This window comes from Eubalaena glacialis, chromosome 18 (genome assembly GCF_028564815.1).
Source record: "Eubalaena glacialis isolate mEubGla1 chromosome 18, mEubGla1.1.hap2.+ XY, whole genome shotgun sequence".
In the NCBI taxonomy this organism is placed as follows: Eukaryota; Metazoa; Chordata; class Mammalia; order Artiodactyla; family Balaenidae; genus Eubalaena; species Eubalaena glacialis.
Window position 1 is genome coordinate 16,039,591 of NC_083733.1, and position 23,340 is coordinate 16,062,930.

Here is a 23,340-nt window from a genome sequence, read left to right on the forward strand (position 1 = left end):
ATAAGACACACTACGGTTTCCCGTTCCTCTTCCGGAGACGACCGTCCCTATTTAAAACTCCAGCTACCGTTTCCTGTGCATTTCAATAAATATTTACTGGAACCCCAAAGTTTAGGGGAATTGTGGCAATTTTTCAAATCGAGAAAGGGACAGAGAAAGGGGGAATGCGAACAGAAGGGAAAGTTGACCCGAAGCCAAAAACTAGAGGAAACACTTAAATTTTAATCCCGGCCCGTGGAGCCGGAGTGCAATCACGTCTCTGCTGAACGCAAATCATCTTCCACAGGCTCACACAGAGTTCAAGGGATTCTTGAGAAAAAGACGTGAGGGCTGGACGCTCAAGTTGAGCACAAAACAACTCTCAAGAAAATAAAGATCCCCCAAATCCACAGGACTCGACAGAATCCACCAAGTCAGCACGATCTCGGCCCGCGCGCAGCTTCCCCCGGTTTAGCTCCCATCCTCAGAACAGACACACACGGAGTCAGCCTCACCTAGAGCGGGCGTCACGGCGGCCATGGGCCCGGCGGGATCCAGCTGGAACCCGCCCATCACGAACTGGGCGTCCGGGGCCGCGCTGTCCACCTTCAGGTTGGGCAGGTTCACGTTCTGCGCCAGGTAGTACTGGTAGAGCTCGGCCTCGGCGGGCGCGGGCAGGCTGCCGCGGCCCAGGTGGCGGCTGTGTTGGATCTGGGTCACGTTCTGCTGCAGCAGCAGCATGTTGTGCATGTGCTTCTCGCTCGTCATGTGGATGCGGAGGTTCCGGGCCACGGTGGTCTCGTAATCGCACACCTCGCACCGCCAGGTGGGCTTGGTTTTTGGTTTGGTGGGCGAGGGGGCCCCACAGGAGCTGCCGATACTGGCCGCGGCCGCCGCCGCCGCCGCCGCGGCCGCCGCCGCCGCCGCCCCAGCCGTGTGGCTGAAGACCTGCTCGCCCCCTCCGTTCTGCAGGTTCTGCATGTTGTTGAGGTGCTTGTCGGACTGCATGTGAATGCTGAGGTTGCCTTTGGTAGTCGTGGAGTAGTTACACACCTCACAGCGGAAAGGCTTGTAACCACACGTGTAGCTCTCGCCTCGGGCCAGCCGAGGGTGGGGCTGCCCGCTCTTGCAGTAGACGCAGGAGCCCCCCGGCTCCGGGTGCTTCTCCTTCATGTGCGCCTCCAGCGTCTGCTGGTACTTGTAGTGCCAGTTGCACTTGGGGCACTTGAGTGTCTTGCACGAGTTGCGAGAATGCATCATAGTCATGTGGCCGCCCAGCGAGCGGGAGGAGCCCAGGACCGTGTCGCATTTGGGGCACTCCACGCCACTCCCCGAGGGGCACTCCCCCACCCCAAGCTCGCAGAGGGAGCCAGCATGCTGGTGATGGGGGACGAAGCCCCCATCGTCCCCCTCTGTGCTTTCATTTGGTTCTGGTGCTGTGGCATTGTCTTTATTGGCACTTTCATCAGCAAAGTCCAGCCTCCTGCCGCCCTCTGCCACGTTGGCCCTGACGCCCTCACTGTTAAAGCTTAAACGATTCCTCCTGTTCGCACCATCAAAGACAACAAAGGAAGAAGCGGAATTAGAACTAGTAGAAGCTGCGCCCCTCGACAGGGTCTGGAGCACATTAGGCATTAAGGGGGAGTTAGAAATGCTTTGGTTTGAGAGAGCAAGGTCCTTTTTGCTGCTACTACCTGCTGCGGCCCCAGACTCCTCGGGGGGCCTGTCCTCCAGCTCGTCGTCCAACTCGCTTGGAAAGAGTCCTTTGCAGCCCTCGTCCTCCTCGTCCTCCTCCTCGTCCTCCTCCTCGTCCTCCTCCTCCTCCACCTCCTCCTCCTCCTCCTCCTCGTCCTCCTCCTCCTCGGCCTCCTCCTCGGCCGGCTCTGCTTTCTCGGAGAAGCAATCCGCATCGCCCACTTCTTGCTTCTCTCCTTCTGCTGCCCCAGAGTCCTTGCCCTCTGAGGATTTGGTAGGACTGGAGGCCAGAGGCCCCAGGGGGACTGAGGTAATGGGGGTCTTCAGGACTGAGCTGGTGAGCCCGCCAAGGTTCAAGAGGGTGCTGGGGGTCAAGATACCAGCCTGGGGCTGCTCGGGGCCGGCGGCAGGGCCGGCTGGGAGAGCCTCCTCCCCTTCCATTCGAATGCCACTAAATTTACCATAAAAACTGTGTCCGGGGCCTATGAGGTTAGCGGTGGAAACTAAAGGGAGTTGAAAGTTTTTGTTTTTTGGTTCCAGAAAACTTACAAGGGGTTCCTTGTCTTTGCCGATCCCTTGGATGATAGCGGAGATGTTCTTATTGCTAAGAAGTTTCCGCTCGTCTTCACTCAGGGTCATTCGATGGTCGTGCACCGCATGGGTCACAAACGAACGGACGTACCCGAAGGAGAGTTTGCACAAGAAACACATCAGGATGGGCTTCCTCTTGCCATAGAGCACGAAGCCATCAAATCTGGACAGGTCCACATTGTTGGGAACATCTTTGGATACGCAGGAGCTTTTGGCAGAGCCGTCACTGTTCAGGTAATCCTTGTTGCTTTTGTGTCGCACGTCAAATACGCGGAAGCTGTGCAGGACGGGGCTGAGCCCCGTCAGGGCTGAGGTATTCGGGAAAGCCTGGTCTGGGCCCTCAAACCATTTCCCGAAGGATGAGGCTATGTGGAAAGTGTTGATGATCTGTGGGTAGACGGGCGCAGCGCAGGAAGGGTCCCCCTGCTTGCCCGCCGAGGCGGGGAGAGAGTTCAGGAAGAGCGACGGGAGGGGCCCGCTGCCGCCCACGCCCCCGCCCCCGCCCGGGGTCAGCTGGCTCAGGCTCTCGACAATGTAGGCCGAGCCGTCCGGCTGGTACACGATCTCCCCGGCCAGGTTCTCCACGTCACTCTCCTCGTCGCCCTCCTCGCTGCTGTCGCCCCCGCTCTCCTCCCTCAGGGGCGGCGGGGGGCGCGCGCCGGGGCAGCGATGCTCCATGTAGGTCTGGAGGCTGGCGAAGGAGGCCGAGCACTCGTTGCAGCTGACCTCCTTGCCGGCGGGCTCGGCCGCGGGGCCGGCCGGGACGGTGCCCTCCGCGAGGCGCTCATTGAAGGGGGCCCTCAGGCCGTCCAGGGGCCCGTGGCTCTCGCTTGCGGACTGCTCCATGCTACTGGGTTTGTCGGGGAGGTGGGCGCTGTTGGGTTCAGTCCATTGCTGGTGCTGAGGGATACCGCACCCATTGTCCTTCCCCGAGACGACAGGCGAGTCACAGCCTTCCATGGTAAGGCCTGCGTGGAGCTTTCATTGCACCCAGTACGGATCGGACCTGAAGGGCGGAGGCAAGGGGGAGAGGAGGGAGAGAGGGGGAAGAGAGAGAGAAAGGAAAGAGGTTAGGAGGGCCGAGGCTAAGGTCCCACACAGAGCGCTCTAACAGGCTTCTGTCCACACCCACAACAGAGACCGCAGGGCAGTGGGGACCCCGGCCGTCGCCCCACCCCGTCGAGGCGCAGAGGGCGGGCGGCGCCCCTGGGTGTCACGGCCAGGGTGCGTGGCAGGAGCGGGGGTGGAGGTGCGGGGAAAGGGGCATCAGGAGAATCCCTCTTTGTCTTCAGACCGTTGGCAGCTCTACCCCTGGAGACGGGTTCGAATCTGTGTTCTTTGCAAGCACAGCGTCAGAGTCGGGGCCGGGCGACGAGCCACAGGGGAGGAGGAGGACCGCATCAACTCGCCAGGCCCCACCGAGGACGCAGAACAGCGGCCCCGCCGCACACAGATGGCAGCACAAAGCCACCCCGGCTGCCCGCACTGTCTGGGGGCCCGGGGGACGCCGGGGACGGACAGACAGGAGGAGGAAGATTTCGCAGCCCTCGAGGAAGGATCATGAACCTGGGAGGGGATACACCATTTGATTTAGAGGCAAAGCTGTGCTGTTGCTCTTACTGACCAGATTTCTAGTTTGAGAAGCTCACGGAAAAGTGTTGAGGACTACGGGGCTCAAGGGCAAGCGTGCAGGCCTGGACAAGCTCTGCGAAGCCCCCAAAAGGGCCCACGGCTGCATTCACCCTCTCCGAGTCTGGGAAACATCGTCCCATTTTACAAGCAGTAAAACTGAGGGCCTAAATCTAAAAACGAGGCCAATGCCATCCGGGCGCTGAGGAAGGCGGATCTCCCAATTCCCATCCCCTCCCTACAACCCACAGAACACCCTTGCTTGTGACTCAGCTGTTTCAGACTCAAAATATGTAGGTGCAAAACGTGAGCTTGATGTTTCTAAGAAGAACCGCCCAGACTCTCAACGGGCCGACTCCCCGCCAGCAGAGAGGATCTCGCCCTGTCTGGGTGAGCCTGTCTGTTCACCACTGGCTGGGTGGTTTCTGCTGTCAAGGATCTTCGCGGCGAGCCGAGATGGCAGCTGGGCTCCGCCAGCCCCCGCTCCACACCTGCCTCTTAGTTATTAGTCGCTACCCAAAGCAGCTGTCCTTCAGCCCTGGGGCTTTTCCGTTTCCGACTCCAAAGTGCCACTAAGCTGAATTTGCCCTCTGAGACCTTGCGTCCCTGGGGAGGGAGACATCAGATTACCCGCCACCGCTCTGCTCCTGTGGCAACAACATCACAGGAGTATTTCTTCCGTCCGGCCCCACTCCAGCAGGCAACTCAGCGCCTCGCACGGCCCTGAGCATTCGCTGCAAATCCCAGGCCACCCTCCCGCCACACCTCCTTCCAGGAGAACACTTGGCTGCTTCTCCACCCACCATCTCATTCACACACAGTGGATGAAGGTTTTGGCTGGGTTTGGTCTCCCTCCCCACCAACCCCCATCTTCCCACTCTTTTTTCATTGCTTGATTCTCGCCTGCACAGTGAGCCAATAGCTCCCCCTCGGGAAAAGACGGGGAAGGCAGGTTTACCAGAAGTCTCAGGAGAAACAACTTTTTGGAAGAACGGGTCACGTTTTGTTTAAAACACACACACACACACACACACACACACACACACACACACACCCCACTTCTCAGCATATAACCTCAAACTCCATTACAACAAGGTTCCGTGTGCCTTAGAAAAGACATATTGACTTTAAACAAAGATAACCTCACCAAACCAAACAGCAAATGCAATGAGACTTCCTCGCAAGGCTCAGCTGGGATACAGGTGAGAATCCAGGGTGGCTCTTCCTAAGGATGCACATAATTGGCTGGATGACATCTGATTGACAGCTCAGGCCAAAAAGGTTGGCAAGCCTGAAGGGGCGGGAGGGTTAACAGCCCGATTGTAAAATCAATGTCATAAATGCTTGGTAAGTTACAGGAACATGCGGGAAGGGGAGGCCAAGATTGATAAAGGAGAACAGCTTTGATGCTTCGCCAGGGACTTGTGTATCGACAGCAAAGCCAGTCTCCTCTCCAGCCTGGACTGGGCTAAGAAGCCTGCAAGCATTTACCAATTAATTGGTGGGCTTTTCTTGCTCTGCTCTCTTCTTCTTCCTCCTCCACAAATCATCCAGCAAAGGGACTGGGACTTCTAAAAACTCAACTTTGTTTTCTATTCCTCAGCAAAAGGTGTCAAGAAAAGATGACCTTATAGGCAAAGGCAGATGCGCCCGTCATGGTGATGCTAGCCCCATGAGAGGGGACACACAGGGGACCACTCATTTGCAGGGGCGACAGCCCACTGAGATGCTGGTGGGAAAGAAGGATCCCACTCTGGACCTCAGGCACCAGTTCTGGGCTTCCTTTCAATGCTTGCTGGCCAGGGCAATCAGAAGCTCTTACAACTCTGCTAAGTCACGTGTGGTTCAGGGCCAGTGAGCTCACCAGTGAGCCTGTGAGAAGCGCAGACTCTCAGATCAGAATCTGCATTTTTAATACAAATGCCCAGGGGATGTGCATTATTAAAGCTTGAGTGAGACACGCTCTATTTTACAACATCTTCACCAGACCACCAGCTCCTCCATGCCTGGGACCTGCACTGCTAGGTAACCAGGCAGGGTCAGTCTTGGGCCCGCCCACCAGTCCTTGGGAAGCGCAGGGATGCGGGTGGCCAAGAGGGGACCAGAGCACAGAGATGAAGAAATCTCTTAGCCCTGCCCCATCCTTCAGCTCCAGGACCTCAGGCCCTCTACCACTCTCCTACCCGGCCGGCAGTTCCTTTCACTCTGTTTATCAGCCAGTCAATAAGAAAAAGATAGTTCTTACTTAAGGAGGCAGAAGTCAACTCAGCAGGTCGATCGGCACTCTGTCTGTAAACACGGTTTCCCGTAAAATCAATGATCTTCAGTTACGGAGGGCAGCCTGGGAATCCAGCAGGTCCCCGTGCGCTCACAGCCCCCATACCCGCGGCTCTGCACCCCTCCTCATCCTCCAGTACCGCCAGGGCCAGCTCACACACCACAAACCCGCAACCCCTCCTGCAGCCTGCTTCCCTCCAGCCATTTACACCCCAAAATCCCCTTCAAACACAGACGTGCTCTACCCATGACCACCAGTGTTGTCCTCAGCAAGGGTTTTTGTGTGTGTGTGTGGTTTTAAGAACTCAGTTAGATTTCAATTGAGCACATCTCTCCAGTAAGAGAGTTAAAGGGAAGAGACGGGAGGGATCTAGCCTCGCACTCTCTGCTGGGCACCTCCCTCTGCCGTGTGAGAAGTCATCTTGCACAGAAAAGTTCTAACGTCTTCTCCTCTCACAAGTTATAGCTTCCTTGGAACCTACCTGTAAAGCCCCTCCATCTTTGCCAATATCGGTCTTTATTGTTCAAAGATGGTTTAAAATTATAAAACTCCACCCTGTTATCCTGGGCGCCACCACCCCCCCCCATCTCCCTCTTTCAACTGAGAAGATGTGATGTGACAGCTTTATCCCATTCCCTTAAGGAGACAGAACTGGGCTCCACGCAACAGTTACAGGGAAGCCGGGGTGGGAGGTGCAGTTACTCGGAAGGGGAGGGGGCTCCACTGGTGCGCCAGTTCCTGGAGAATTAAACATGAACAGTCGCACTGTGTAATTTTAAATTGTTAATTAGCACAGGGTTAATTAGGCGGTCCTTTCACAAGAGGCAGTTTGGCAGAAAACCAAGAAAGGAAACAAAGGGGAAGAAAAGAAAAACAAAGAGAGAGCAGAGACAGCGAGAAACTGTTGCCCCCCGCCTCCTGAATAACCCATGCAGCATCGCCAGAGAGAAGTAAACCGGAGGGCTCCCGGGGACTCCCTGGTCTGCTGGAGGGGGATTCGATGAGCACAGGCTTCCTGAAGGCGATTTGGCAGTGGGTATCAAAAGCCTCAAAAATGCACATGCCCTTTGACTCAGCAATTCCCCCATTCCAGGCAACAATCCAAAATATGCATAGAGATATAAGATTATTCATCACAATGTTCATAACAGAAAAAAAAGAGATGGAAATAATCTGGGGAAACAAGGTACTCTCTAAATAAATTACAGTGCATAGCGTTCCATAGGATGTTAAAAAATAGCATTTTTAAAAGAAACTAGTTACGGGCGTGGGAAAATGATCACACAGGATGCTGAGTGAACAAAGCCTATATAGGTCTGCATATGGAAATACATGAGATTTATATCAAAAAATTTTACAACGGTAATTGCTAAGGGATGAGGTTATGGGCTACTTAATTTCCTCCTTTGCGCCTTTATTTCCCAAGGCTTTTTAAAATGAAAATCATCTTAAGGGAAGTCATCACTTCCTGTGTGTGGCATCATGGTAAGGTCTGTGGGTTCAACGCCACCTCGATGCTCATAACATTCCATGAGATGGGTGCTATTTTTTTTTTAATTTTTTTTTTTTTTGATGTGGACCATTGTTAGTCTTTATGGAATTTGTTACAATATTGCTTCTGTTTTATGTTTTGGCTTTTTGACTGTGAGGCATGTGGGATCTTAGCTCCCCGACCAGGGATTGAACCTGCACCCCCTGCATTGGAAAGCGAAGTCTTAACCACTGGACCACCAGAGAAGTCCTGAGTGAGATGGGTGCTATTTTTATCCCCATTTTGAAGAAGGGAAAACTGAGGTTGCTCAAGTTATGCAGCCTAAATGACAAAACCGTAGTCTGGCTGTGGAGTCTGTGTTCTTTGCCACTCTACTATGTTTTTCTTTAGTGTCTGTTTCTCAAGGAGAACTTCAGAACATCTGACATTCACATTCAATCTTCAGGTACCAGGGACTGTTCTAAGATCATGGGCTATCAGGACTGCTATGTAATGGAACACTGCCAGTTCATACACACGCCCTTTTTTTTTTTTTTTTTTGCTTGGGAGTGGCGGGGGAGGAGAGTTCAAAATGGACTCTCTTACTTGGATATCTTCATAGAGGAGAGAAGGGAATAAAAGTTCTTTGCTATTGCAAAGAACTGTATGGTAGGCCCATTATCCTGACTTCTTTCAAGAAAAAAAAAGGCAGATTCCAGAAACTATAAATCTAGAAATGTATTCATTCATTCATTCATTAACTCAACATTTACTGCACACCTATTATGTGCCAGATGCTAGGGAATCAACAATAGACAGGTCTCAGCTTACATTCTTGTGGGGAAAAGACTGCAAACAAATAAATACAATGTTAAATGTGAAAAAGCACTCAGAAGTAATATAAAACAAGAGAAGGGGAAGGAGTGATGTGTATCATCATTTTGGATAAAGTAAATATAAATATATATATTAGATTTAAAAGGATATGTTATAGATTATATACTGCAAGTTCCTCACAGTTTTAGAACAGAGTCGACAGTTGCTGAATAGCATCTGGGGAGAAAAAGGTCCTGAGGAATTAGCAATTAGCTGTAGGTTCAGTAAGAAAATCCACATAAAATAAACTGAAAAGCAGCTTCACTTAGATTCAATGATCTGAGAAATACAGTAGAGGGTACTTTTTGATTTTAATAACGTATCCCAAAGTTTATCATTTCTTTGTATCTAGGGTAGCAAAATGTCTTTCAAATAACAAAGTCTGCCTGATTTTAAAGCTGGAGGATGCCGTTACCTAAAGTACCCACTCGGAATTCCCTGGTAGTCCAGTGGTTAAGAGTCTGCACTCCCACTACAGGGGGCACAAGGTTCGATCCCTGGTTGGGGTAAGATGTTGCATGCCACGCAGCATGGGGTGGCGGGGGGTGGGGGGGGGGGGGGAGGATATACAGTACCCACTCAAAGGTCAATGTGCCTGGGGACATGCCTTAATTCCTGCCTTATCCCTGGTTCCCTTCACTTAAATCAACAACCTGAGGGGCAGACAAGACCAAGCACATACACCAATTTGCAAAGTAAATAAAGTCGAGAGGACTAACTAATATGCTAATTAGTGGAATCAGGACTTAAAAAAAAAAAAATCTCGATAAGTTGGAACAACAGGCTGAAACGAACAAGATGAAATTTTGAAAGGATAAATAGGAAGCTTTGTATTTCAGTTCAGGCAAGCAGTAAAACCAACAGAGAACGGAAGAGACTTGGATTAACAGTAGTTCATGCAAAGAAACCCTGGAGGTGTTACTTCACTACAAATTCAGTGGCAGCCCAAAGCTGACATGGTGACCAAAGACGTAAATGTGGCCTCTGGGCTACAGGGGGTACCTCTACCTGTTCAAACTCAGCAGGATCACAGCCCCATCATTTTCTCTGCCTGCATGAAGAATGTTATGAGCCACATGGGGAAATCTCGTAAGAGGGGTACTGACAAATGAATGGCTTGACCACGATCAGCTCAAGAGCAAAGAAAAGAGGGGTCCCCATTGCAGGGCAAGACAACTATCCTCAGCCACGCGAAGGCCCGCCTGCCACGTACAGTGAGGATTAGTTCCGCGTCTTCTACTTAGCTTCAGGGTTTAACTAGGAGTAATGAGGGGGAATTTATAAAAAATTAGAGTTCAACTCAATATAAATGAAAATCTTTCTCTAGATTATCAAAGCTCCCAAATGGAATGCTGACTCTGGTTTCATGAATGGAGAAAAAAGACATCTTGCCATGGCCGGAGGTTCCATCAGGCAGCCTCTTGGGTCCTTTGAAATGCGAAGATTCTATTCATTCCTAGTGATCCATCGGGTTGCTCAGTCAGCTTTATCAGCTTTAACCTCCTCCTCTGTGATCCCAAAGTGTTTTGCATATGGCGACACATTGCAATTCTGGGGTTATCGCACTGCTGTAATTATATGTTGACTGGTCTATTTCTGCCACTAGGCTGAAAGCAGCTTGAGAATAGGTTCCATGTCTCATTCATCTCTGTACTATCCACATCCAAGATGTAATAGATGCTTTAAAAAACCATGGGGAAAATTAAGGCATTAGGAGAAATGATAACACTTTGAGAGGGAAAAAAAAAAAGATGATCCCTGTACACATTCTTTCTTTTCCTCTTAGTTGAAGAAATGTGTGGTGTAACCATTCTCCTCTAAATGGAACCAGGTCTCCTTGTAGAACTGGCCGGTTCTTGGGCTGGGGCAGGGAGAGTGCAGGATGAGCGTGGAGCATCTTTCTGAGCCAGAACATAAGGAAGTGCTCTAAGAGTGAAGAGAGTGTGACCAAAGAACCCAGGAGCAGGTTGCAGGGGCTCTCACTGCCTGAACCCGGGACAATGTGAGCAAGAAAGTTACATGAGAGTAAAGAACTATCACCCAATACATAACATAAGAATCCATGATTCCATATTTTTATAAATTAAAAAAAAAAAGTGGGAAGAGGGAGAGTTCTTGCTTAGGGTGGAAATCCAACTAACAAATGCAGAGGCAATTACAGATTAAGAAAAACACCATTTGGTAACCATCATCATAATAACCCATTCAGGAAAGAATCAATGGATACTAAAGCTGGTGGATGAAAGTTTGAGTAGTTACAGAATATTTACACAGTCTCACAGTATCTCCCCACAAGACACTTATTAACTACAGAAGAAGAAACAGTAACTTTACAGTGGAGAAACCTGGCAGACATCACCTTCCTTCACCATGTGATCAAAGCTAGGATCACCAGGAAGGAGACAAATAGCCATCCTGTGCCTCCTGAGAGGATACACTGAGAAGAACACAACATCCCTTCCCTGACATGCCTGCCAAAAATGCAAAACCTGAGTCTAATCATGGAGGGAGCATCAGGCAAATCCAAACTGGGGACAGTCTACAAAATGTCCTAGGCTCTACTGAGCCCGCGTGCCACAACTACTGAAGCCCGCGCACCTAGAGCCCGTGCTCTGCAACAAGGGAAGTCAACGCAATGAGAAGCACAAAGAGTAGCCCCCGCTCGCCACAAGTAGAGAAAGCCCGCACGCAGCACCAAAGACCCAACGCAGCCATAAATAAATAAATAAAAATAAATAGATCTATTAAAAAAACATGTCCTAGGCTCTTCAGAAATGTCAGTCAGGAGGCAGAAAGACAGATTAAAGGGGACTAAAGAGACATGACCAAGGAACATAACAAAGAATCTGGATTCTCTTTCCCTATAAAGGGTACAATTGGGACAACTTGCAAAATCTGATAAAGATCTGTAGATTGGGTAATAGTAGTAGATGAATGTTCATTTCCTAATTTTGATAACTGCAGTATGGTTATATAAGAGAATATCTTTGTTTTTAAGACATAGACACTGATACATTTAGAGGTGAAGGGGCATGATGTCTTGATTTTCAAACTGCTTAGAAAAAAACGTGTGCGAGTGTGTGTCTGTACAGACCTGCATAAATACAAACATACAAATAGAACTTAGAAAATGCTAACTTGGGTGGGGGGGTCTGGAGGAAAGGTATGTTAGAATTCTTTGTCCTATTATTATAACTTTCTTGTACATCTGAAATTATATCAAAAGAAAAAGAAAAAAGAAATTGTCCAGTGCAGGAATTCTACATGTTGAACCTCCCAAAATACCTATGAACAGCCAACCCAGCCTGATCCCCTACCCTTATCTTCATTTGAAATCCATTCCTGGCACAGCTTCATGAAAGGAGGGAGGCTGCGAGGCTGGACGGGGAGGTGCAGACAGACAGAGAAAACTGGTCTTCCCTTCCTTCAGCCGAGAGGTCCTAGATAGAGCCCCCTGGTTGGAGGAGACAAACGGCCATTCTAAGTCAGGCGAAATTTCAAGTAACACACACTCTATTTACTAAGACACCCATGATCCTGATTCAGGACAGATTTCCCTAACTTGGTGAAAAGCAATTCTAAATATAATGGCAGGAGCAGCCACCACAGAAAAGAACCCCAGCAACCTACAGAGGGTGGGCATTGCTTAACCTAGACTAAAACACATTAGCGAAATACACAACAATGAATAAATTATCCCCTTGGCCTCAAAAAAAAAAAAAAAAAAAGCCAAGGGCAACCTAGATTCTGCGATAAGTAGAAACCTCATTCAAGGGGCAAAGAAATAATACCCTCATCTGTTTAGCTTGGAAGCCACTGAAGAACCATATCCAATTCCATTCTGTGCTTTATACAATAACTGTATTTGTATATTGCTGCTGTGTATAAGTCAGTAAGTGTTAAACCATAAATCGGTGAGATTCCATCCTCTTGGTAGCAATTTCCCAGTAGCCTTAAGAATTATTCTGTAACCATGGCGAGGTCAGAAAACACACACATGCTGGAACAGGTCTCTTGTGTTGCAGGAGGACCATTGCCCGGAAGGCCCAGAGAATTGTCCAGGCCCTGGGCTTCGTGTTTGCTAATAAGTGCATCTGTGCTCTTTCCAGCGTGAACATAAATCAGCCTGGAAGTGAAAACTGCTAGTTCAGTCCATTCTGCAGGGAATCCACAACTACCGTGATTATTCTGGCTCCAGTGGAGCCGTGAGATCATAAGCAGAGCCAGGTCTAGGAGCCCAGGCTGCGGGTGTTGGGAGAGATGAGCTGGTATTTAGGGGAAGAGAATTTGTTACTATACACACGGACACACTCACAGTTCAAAAACACCAAACCCAGGAATACAGTAACAAAAAGTGAAATGACTCAGCTATTACTTAATTCTCTGCGTTTTTCTTAAAAAAAAAAAAAAAAGGATTTGGGGCAATTTAACCAGCTATCCCAACACTTAGGTACTTACTTCAGTGTCTACCCTGAGACCTCTCTACCATATCCTGAGGACTACAGGCCAGCATCCTTTGTCCATCTCTGGCCTGAATGGTTCTCTCCTGACCTGGATTTATGCACCATAACACATGGATTCCACCCCCCCAGATGTGAAGCAGCCCCTCCTTCCACCAAATGCAGCCCCTTTAACTTCCCTCTTGCATCAACTGCCCCTCCTACCTGACAGGTGCGTACCTCAGCCTCTCCGTCCTCGCCCATCCCTCAGTGCTTTCCCCACTGAACTGGATACCTTCCCCCACTGAGTGTACTACTTCAGTGCCTTCTTTCGCCAGCACCCAAAACTCTTCATCTCTGATTTCCTAAAAATCCCTCTTAAAAGATCCCATTTCTGATCTCTCTGTTTTTCCTACTGGGCTGTGGAGCAAAAGCTAGGAAATGATGTAAAATGTACCATCTGGCCCGTTACAGTTTCATTCTGGCATCTCATGATGTTAGACTTATTTTAAATAATTTCTTCTTACTAAAGGAGTATGAACTTGGTATTTTAAAAATTTGGGGGTATGTGCAGAAAAGCTCAATAGCTGAAATAAAAATCACCTATAATCCCACCATCCAGAGAGCTACTGGGAGGTAGAAAATTTTTAGGTTTTTTTCTTCTATGTATTGATAGTTAACACATCTTTACCAACCTCAGATCACACTGCTCCTTAAGTGGACTGCCCCTTTAACTTAATTTAGGCATTAAACTGTTCCCATGACATGAAACATTCTTCGTAACTTAGAATTAATGGGTGCATACATACTGCATCCTATGGACATAGCATAATTTCACTAAGCTCTATTACTGGACATTTAGGCAATCCCTAATATTTTGCTGTTAACGCTGCAATAAACTCTCATAAATCTTTGTGCATATATAATAACAAAATAATAAAAATAAGTAGCAGCTCTATTACTACCCTCTTAGTAGGGCCAGGCATGGTTCTAAGCACTTTTTAAATAGACATCATTTCATTCGATCCTTTCAACAGCCCATTTTACAGATGAGGAAATTGAGGGTTAGAGGGTTAAATACCTTATACAAGTCACATACTAGCTAAGTCAGCCTTCGAAAGCAGGTAAGCCTTCCTTCCTACTTTAAAACCTAGGCTTTCACCCATAACATTCCATCTCTATTTTCTTAGGACGTATTTCTGGAAGTGTAACTGCTGGCTCAAAAGCTAGGAATATTTCAGGCTCCCCGGCATACGCCAAATGGCCCTCTAGGAAAGCCTTTCCAGCTCATGCTCATTGGCACACGAGCCTCAATTTTCCTGCACCCTCATCAATAGTGGGTATTATTTTGTTAAAAAAAAAATGTAAATTTGGCAGGCAAGAAACGGCATCTCATTTTAACATACATTTTTTGCTAGTAAGAGAGAACCCATCTGCAGATACTTATTGGCAATTTCTATTTCTTTTGTTAATTGCCTGTTACTTCTACGGCAGGGGTGTGTTGCCCTTTCCATGATGATTAATAAGAGGGCTTCATAGGGTTTTACTGGCCAACTCTCCCACCTGACTGGCCACCATATTCCAGTCCCACGTGAGCTCCTGAATGGAAGCCTGACCACTCACACCGCCAGGCACACAATGCTGCTCCGTCCTTCCCTTGGATCTCAGCTCCTTTAAGCGAGTGGACTGTGCCCATGGCTTCACTTCCCTGACTCTAATCGTCTAAAGCCAGCTGGCCCCTCCAGCTCTGTGTGCGTAGCGGGAGCTGGACCGCCTCACATCAACAGTTCTCAAGCTTTGCTGTGCAGCACACCCAACCACAGAGCTGAGCGAAGATACACACAGACACTGGGCCCCACCCCAGAATACAGGCTCAGGCTCTCTGGAGGGGGCGCTGGACACTGCTTCAGGGGGGTCAGAAGGCCCCATGTCTCCAAGATTCGGCCCTCTCTCCAAGGTCACCAATGCCCTTCTTGGGGTAACCAATAGTTGTTCCTCTTTTCCTCTCTTCAATACTCTTCAATCTCCCCTGCATTCAAAACTGCTGACTGTCCCCTTGAAATCTTCTCCCCCCTTCACTTCTCTGACATGGTTTTCTGGCTCTCCTCCTACCTCTCCAACCTCGACCCTGCCTGCCCCTCTTCCCATCCCTTCAGCCCTCCATGGATGCACTTTTCCAGTTATTCGATAAAATTCCCTCTTACATTAACCCACAGAAGTCTCTCCTCTCTGTTCTACAGTATTTAACCACCATCATTCTTTCTTCTCCCTTGGCTCTCTGCTCTTATCTCTGTACCTCAACTACCTTAACTACTTCTGTGGTTTCAATTACTGAAATTATGAGTTGACTCCCAAAACAAAAATTTCCATTCCTGACTTATCACTTGAATATGCATCTCATACTTTCAGCAGACCGCAAGATGTCTGCAAGCGGCTAGCCTTCCATCACTCCACACTCAGCGTGGCTCAACATGTCCAAGTGGAACTGCCCCTCACTGAACGCCCTGGGCTCCCCAGATGGAACTCTCGGTACCATCTTTGATTCCAGAAAACAGAAAGGGAAGATCACTCTGGCCTTCCCGCCGTCATATTCGCCCAGTGCCCGTCCCAGGCAAGAGACAGCTGATACTCATATTCAAACTGATGCTCTCCAGACTGGTTTTAAAACACTCTAAAATCGACCACCACACTATTAATCAATCAGCTCTCTCACTTCCCCAACAGCAGGGTCTCCTCCCCATCATCACATTCTTGCCTCTGTTTCTGCAGCCCCAGGCCCTGTGGACGTTCTCTCTCTTCCTCAACATTTATCCAAACCTTGGACGTCCTTTAAGAAGCACAAGCTCCAGTTCCACGGAGGCAATAAACTCCCCTCCTGTCACTCAAACCCACAAAACTCTCTCCTCTCTGAACTCCGACAGTAATCACCACCACACTGACACTAAAACGTTCCCTCCTTGCTGCAGCTTGGGTACTTTTATCTCTACAAATGGACGGTAAGCTGCTTGAAGGCAAACATCAGCTTATAATTCTGTTCACCTCCTAGCACAGTGCTAAAAGCATGCAGGATGGATAAAAAACTTGATTGAGTTTTAACTTAATTAAAACATGATTAGCTTGACTAGAAAGAGCACTCCCTCTTTCTAGGATACATCTTAAATAACGTTAGTGGGAGCGTGTTGATCTGAACATTACATATAATTGATCACCAAAGACCCATTCATCCTAATTCTGAGGCTCAGGTACGACACCTGAGTACCTCAGTATTTTGTGATTTATTATTTCCTATTCCAAATATCCGAAAGCTCTGAAGTCTACAGAGGCGGCCCTCATTCCAGCCACCTTAAATAGACGGTCAACGAAACAGAAATCCACGAAGCCAAGCAAGTCCCTAAATATAATTCTGGGTTTCAAGGGGAGAGCGAGGGGAATCAGGTATGGACAAGGTTTCTGCCTCATGGAAAGAGCTATCAGCGCTAGGCTCACTAGGGTAAGAGGTTCCTATGAAGTAGTTCTTGGTCAGCAGAACATTTAATTTGAATAGCAGAAGAAACTGCGGGGGTTCAAGCTGCACAGACCCAAGAGAAACTGAGTTGAGCAGATTCTTTGTTTGCACTTGCTATTTCCAGGATGCAGGTAGAAGCAGCCACGGGCCTTAAGCTTTCTTTTGTATAGATCAGACCTATGCAAGAACAAATGAATAACCTGTGAGCTGCTTTTCTCTGGTCCTGTGGCAGCACCTGGGAAACCCCATCCAACCTTCCCGGATAGAGGAACTCCTGCTCTCCGCTAACTCTGCCACCTGTCGTTCAGGGATGATCGGGAAGCCTGGGAAGGGTGAGGGGAGAGGTGGCCTTGGGGAAGGAAAGTCTCCCTCAGCGCGCATCTCCAAAATGACTCTCTGAAAAAGGAGTGTGTTTTCCTCCCGGCAGGAAGAACGCCACATGGCGGGCTCGCCATCAGCAGCGCACTCTGGCACAAGGCTCCGGAGTTGGCACCATGACAAGACAAACAAGGGTTGCCCTTCGAAGGCTCATTAATGGGGCAACACACACACACAGGGCCTCTCACCAGTGCAGGCACAGCGAGGTCTTCAGATCTTCCCTGGCTCGTTAGCATAAACAGCTTTTCAAGCAGCAGGGAGCAAGAGGCACCACTAAATAAAGCAGGAATGGAGGCTGTACAGCCCAGCCATTGGCAAGTGCACCAAGGGGGATGGAAAGCCAGTGCATGGGGTCTTCCCCAGGCCTCAGGAAGGGGGCGCCTTGGCTGATACTCTCTAGGTGGTGTGCAGCCGGCATCTCCCTAGCTCCCTATTTGGGAAGTACACTGTAGATGGCAATTCCATCACAGAATTTCCTCCTCAACAGCTTCATTTTACTCAACTGAAGGTTTGAGAAGCACATTTCCTGTTGGGTAGTCCTTAAATCCTAGAGGCCTAAGGAGTTATTTTACATTTCAGTTCCCTTCCTTATGGCAAAGTGGAAGAGCAATCATGGTGACCTTGGAGGACTTCAAGACGGACTAAAGAGGGTACAGCTTCTGTTCGTCCTCTGAGTGTGTTTGAAGGACTTCCAAATTCCAAAGCTTAAAAAGCCAACTAGGTGTTGGGTGGGTGGGTGTGCGGGTTGCAGACGTGCGGGGAGTGAAACTTAATTACGTGTCCTACTCTTCACAGCCCCTTCTCCATCCCACGTGGCAACTAGGAAGCCAATTCTTTGCACCGTTACTTTTAATCAAGAAAAACACATTGAGACATATTTACCACTGGCCACTTCAAAGAGTGGCCCTGGGAATTAGGCAAAACAACAAAGGAAAATTTCTTCTTCAAGCGTAAGGACCCGAGCGTTTGCACTTCCTCAACCCTCCAGAAGCCACCCGAAGGGCCAAGTGACTGAGGGTAACAATGCCACCCTCACAAACTCAGCACAAATGGCCCAGGCGGTCTTTCTCCTCTTGCTGCTCCAAATGCTGCTTTTGGGTCAATAGCTGCTGTGAAGAACCACCAAGGCCATGTTAAATAGGACTTGAATTAATTATGCTTGAAAGTCTCTTATCCAAGCACTGCTAAGACCAAACAATTGAGTTTGGGAATGAGGGTGGTTACATATTTTTCCTTAATGGCTTCCTGAACACCCTGGTTAGGTCTGATCCCTGGGGGTGGGGGTGGGGGTGGGGGGAATTGCCAGTTCAAGTCATAAAAAGTGATCAATGTAGATCAAGACCCTGTGCTAAGTGTCTAAGATCAGAGAACAGAAATGTATCGGTGCAAACACACAAACATCATTTTCACACAAAATGAAAACTGCACGTTAACATCGAGAACTTCAGCTTCCTTCTGAAGTGGCATCCTCTCTCCTCTCACCCCTACAGTTCGGCTCTTCCCACCAAAACTTCCAGCCCGCAGCCCTAATCCTGGACAGCGCCAGAACAAGAGCAAGCTGGAGGAAACTGTTTTCTGCAGCTCCAAAAGATCGCAGCGTTAACCCACGCTGAGATTGGGGGAATCCAACCTGGCTGGTTAACAGGGCCAATTTCTTAGGCCACAATAATAAAGAGGCTACTGGGGTTCTGGCCCCGTTGGTCTTAGCTTTAAATTCCTGTGAATCATGCTTAGCCATAAACTCACTGGCTGCTCTAATGATTTTTATCCATTCACACAACAGATGTTCATTGAGTGCCTACAATATACACAGCATCCCTCCTATCAATACAGACTCCTACTAGCTTGCTCTCACTAGAGTTCAGACATGCAAAATAAGAACCTGGACGGCAGTGACCATCCAGGGCAGGGTGCTAGCAGGGAGAGACACAGAGCTTCACGTGCTGCTGAATTCACGGTATCAACACAGTTATCCAGGTTACCACTCCCCCCATTCCAGAGCCTTCCTGCTCTAAGGCCAGAATCTGTCCTTCCATTAACCAGATGTGGCCAGTGAGGACCTCTGATGTCCACTGCATTTAGAAACATGGCTCAACTACTGCAACTCATGGTTTGGCGAGTTGTGCCATTACCCTGAGCCCCTATGGTGCTGGGGACACCACAGTGCTCACACCTGGGTCCACTCCTACCACGACCCCCAGCCGTGCTCATCCCTCTCAAGGGTCTCACCTTCAACCTGCATGAGAGTCAGTGGGCCATGTTTGAGATGGACCATTTCCTGATGGCCCAGGATGAAGGCATGCTGTCCCCCAAATAACTTATGAAAAAATGCCAGAACCACTGAACTGGCCTTCACGTAAGCATTTCTTCTCCTTGGATGTTGACAAGACATGGTGCGATTTCACTTCTACTGGCTCCTCTCAGGTGATCCAACAGTTTCCCTCATCCTCACCTGCCCTGAGCATCCCCCCACCCTGGTGTCTCTGGCCTCAGTTCCTCTTTAGGCTGGAGCCAGTGACCTGAGAGGCTACACACACACACACACACACACACACACACACACACACACCCGAATATTTCAGAGGCAGCGTTCACCCTCCCCCAGCCCTTTCCGGAGGTGCTGGAGCGGGCCTGTCCCCACGCTCCAGCTTCCACACAACCAAACATCGCCCTCCGATAGAGCCTCCCCATGTTCACGACATGGTCCTGAAAGTTCCAGGGAATAATGCAGCGGTTATCTGGTTCTTAATGGGCTGATAATTGAAGCCTAAAGTCTAGGAATTAAAATGAACCAGCTCTGAGAAGCCTGTTTACCAACTTTAACTCGGCTTCGAGTTGTCCCCCCGCAACCGTCTGGTTTCCTATCACAGGTCAGTGGAAGAAGCTGAAATTTCTGTATTTCCTTTGGTGCCTGTCTGGGGTGGGGCGGGTGGGGAGAGAGAAAAGCAAAAGCCACCCTCATGTGTGCCCATCACGGAGCAATTCTACTGACCTCACACAAAGGGCACGGGAAACCTGCGCACAGTTTTAAACCATCCCCACCCAAAGGGTCGGGAGAGAGTTCAGGGCAAGGAGGGAAAAAGAAGGGAGAAGAAAAAGACCGGGAATTTTTCTTTTCTTTTTTTTTTAAAGGGAATCTTTCCTAAGCATTCACTCCCCAGCCCTTCTGCCTCTGGGATGGAAAGTGTTACTCAGCTGCAAGGCCTCTTGCTAATTGCGGGTTTTTATTTTTATTTCCTATTACCCTCTCGCACGCCTGATGAGATTATTTTACCGGAACTGACACAGCTGGAAGCAGCAGGCATACGTGGAGCCTCTGAGGAGGTGATGCAATTTCATTTTCATTGATCAGAAATCAGCAGGGCAGTAAGTGATGGGAAATTCCATTAGAAGAAAACTTGCAAGCCATGAGCCTCAACTTCCTCGCCACACCCAGGACCCCCCAGGGGTCCTGCCTTCCTCTGGACTAGGTCTGCACAGAGCAGAGGCTCGGAAGCGCCCTCCTCCACGTGGGAATGAAAGCATCAAGGCCGCGCTACCGGCCTGAGAGGGTGTCTGGCTGGGAGAGGAACATTGGCAGGACTCCTTCCACCAACAAGGGCACCGCAGTTCTCTGCGGATGAGAGAGAAGTCATCCAGGGACCCAGAAGAGGAGCCCTCAAAACCACGCCCCACAGCCCCTCAAAACCAATGCTTAACGGCTCCCTTTCCAAGTGTCACAAACAAGAAAAGAGGAGGCCACTAGCAATGGTTGTAAATATGTCTCCCAACCACTCGTAGAGATGCTCCTGAAGGCACTGACCATGTATTTATTGAGCGCCTACTGTGTGCCAGGGGCTCAACAAGCACAGACACAGATCCTCCCCTAATGCTGCTGGAGGAACATCCTTCTCTCTCCTGGACAGTCAAGGAAGCAGAGGTCCTGGGAGGTAAGGGAGAGAGCCAGTTGGGACCAAGGACTTACTGAGGGTTAGCACAGCCTCCCTGACAGCAAAGGCAGGCTGCGTGAGAGCCAACGAGAGAACTCGCCCACTAGAGAACTCGCCCACTCACGCGTGAGTCTTAGGATAAAGCACATCTGATTGCCTGGTCTGCTTTTTTCCAGGTAGAGCAGACGACTGACTGATACACCCACCTCTGTCACCCTACACATCTCAACAACAGCGATCCTTGCGTCCAAGGCTGGAACCAGAGGTGAACTCTTCAGAATGCGTAGAATGGCTACTGTTTTAGCAGTTAACACCCCCTCCCCCAACTGTTTGCCCAGCAAATACTGCTTCACTCACCAAGGGAAAAAAATAGCAAGGGGCTACTCAAAAAGACAAGTTCTACCAAAAAAACAAAACAATCATCAGCCAGGTGGCTCACCAGACCTCCTCCTTTGGCCATTCTGCCACATAAAATGTGAATCAGAGAAGGACCAGGCCACATTCACAAAATTAATACTGTTCCAAACAACTGTTCACCACTAAAATGGAAAAAAACATGGAAATGCGTAAGTGAGGACAATATGTCAAATCAAAATCTATCAGTAAGTTTTTACTGAGCACCTAAGCTGTGGCTCTACAAAGCAGAGACTACATAAGACAGGGACCCTGGGTGAATGAGCTTGCAGAGAGGTCAGAGTCACGTGAGAATACCCAGCACACAGTCATTTATTCACACTGCTTACAAGAATACACAATACAACATGATAGCATAAATGGAGGCCAGGGCAAGAGAAGAAACAAAAAACAACAGTGGAGGAAACTTGAGCCAAAAATGAAGCTTAAAATGCATACAATAATAACCAACACATAAATGTGGCTCTAAGCTTAAAGTCCAGAAGGAAAACATAATAGCCTCGTTTAAGGTACACTATTCACAACGTCCAAGAGAAAAAGAACAAGCCCATCGCTCAGGATTATTTAGCACCAACAATTTCTCAATTACAAAAATTGGGATAAGGACTAGGTAGCAAGCAGTACCTTCGAGGAGGCTGTAAGAAGAAGGCTTCGGTTTGAGGCCATTCAGTCTCACTGCCTCCTTTGATGGACGAGAATAACGACCCCAGAGAGTGCTGGCGGTTTATCCAAGGTCAGACAGCTGGTCCGTGGCAGAGCTAGAAATAGGACCTGGGTTTCTTCACACCACACTGACAGTGCCCTTGCTACCACACGTAGCTACTCCCCATCATCCTTCAAAATCCATGGGCTGGTTTTGGGGGCACATATGGAGGCTACAGTTGGGGGCGAGGGGGCTGAATTAGATTAAGAGACCTAAGAACCAAACACCTAAATGTACTAGGTAGACCTCATGTGGATACCCATTCTAACCAACCAACTGTAAAAAGCCATTCTGGGGACAATCAGGTAAGTTTGAACAACAATTTGGGATTTGATGATGTTAAGAATGTGTTAATTTTGTTATGTTGACATAATATTATTATCACCTAAGAAAATAATGAAGCATCATGATATCTTTCATTAGCTCTAAAATCAAAGCCAATGAACAAAAAGGTTAAACAAATCCAACAAAAAGTGAATTGTTGTCAAGTCTAAGTGATGGGGTTCATCATATTATTTTCTTGTTTATACAATACACTTTTTTTTTTTTCTTTTAAAAAAGAAAGTTCTGTCTTTACCCAGTTCAGGAGCACCTTCTGAAAAAAGAACTGCACTGGCCAGAGCCAAGCGTCTCAGCCTTGAGTTGACATATTCATGGCAAGCTAAGCCTTTTTTCAAGGAAATAGGAATTCTTCTTTCTTTAGAAGAGCTAAAGGACTTCCAAAGAAGTACTTTAGGCCCCAGCTCCCTCTAAATCTTGTTCAAAACTCACCATTTGCTGACCCCACCCTTACTCCTACCCTTAGAAGGTACGAGGCACCACCCCGCCACTAATACACGAAGAGATGATATGCATCATGCTCTGGGCACAGTCCCTGACACTTTATACATGGCAACTATCACAACTATCACTACTGGGCAAAAATGAGCCCAATGTAACAGCCTAAGATTACATAAGAGCTTGATTTAGAGCATGAAACTCTAAACTCTAGACTCTCAATCAGAGTGAAACTCTGATTAAGAAAAACACATCCACTGATAAGTTAAAAGCCTCCACTGGTTGATTTAGTGGGTTAAAAAGTAATTTTAAACACTTCCAGTGAATTTACAAAATGAGGCGATGTTTACCAACCATAGTTTTTGAGCTCACTGTCTCTCATCTCAGTATGAATGTTTTATATAAGTCACCTTAATTGCTTTGTAAAGTCTGAACTGAGCTGGTTCCCACTGGGCTGGTTCTCTTGCGCTCATCTTCAAGTAGGATGACCCAATGATAAGTGGGCTTCTTGCCATATGTGGGCCCACACACATCTATCACCATGCTACAGCTTCCTGGGAAATACTCTTTGCAAAAAACTTTTTCATAGTAGCATTAGCATTTGACCAAGAAAATAGTCACACCCAGCACCAACTTCCCCAGGAACAAATAACAATGCTTCTTTGATTTATATGGT

General features: G+C 48.5%; 1 protein-coding gene across 3 annotated transcripts in view; it reads right to left on the reverse strand.

Moving 5' to 3' along the window:
* The window catches only part of ZFHX3 (zinc finger homeobox 3), a 252,974-nt gene that overhangs the window by 163,690 nt on the left and 65,944 nt on the right, over window positions 1-23,340 (reverse strand). Inside the window, exon 2 of one of the 3 annotated variants that reach the window (XM_061174008.1) lies at window positions 495-3,271. The exons of 1 other annotated variant lie outside the window; for it this stretch is intronic. In XM_061174008.1, coding sequence (XP_061029991.1) covers window positions 495-3,225 — 2,731 coding nt within the window. In that variant the 5' untranslated portion in view covers window positions 3,226-3,271. Of the gene's footprint in view, window positions 1-494; window positions 3,272-23,340 lie in introns of those variants that run through there. One more of the 3 variants, XM_061174009.1, reaches the window with a different exon arrangement.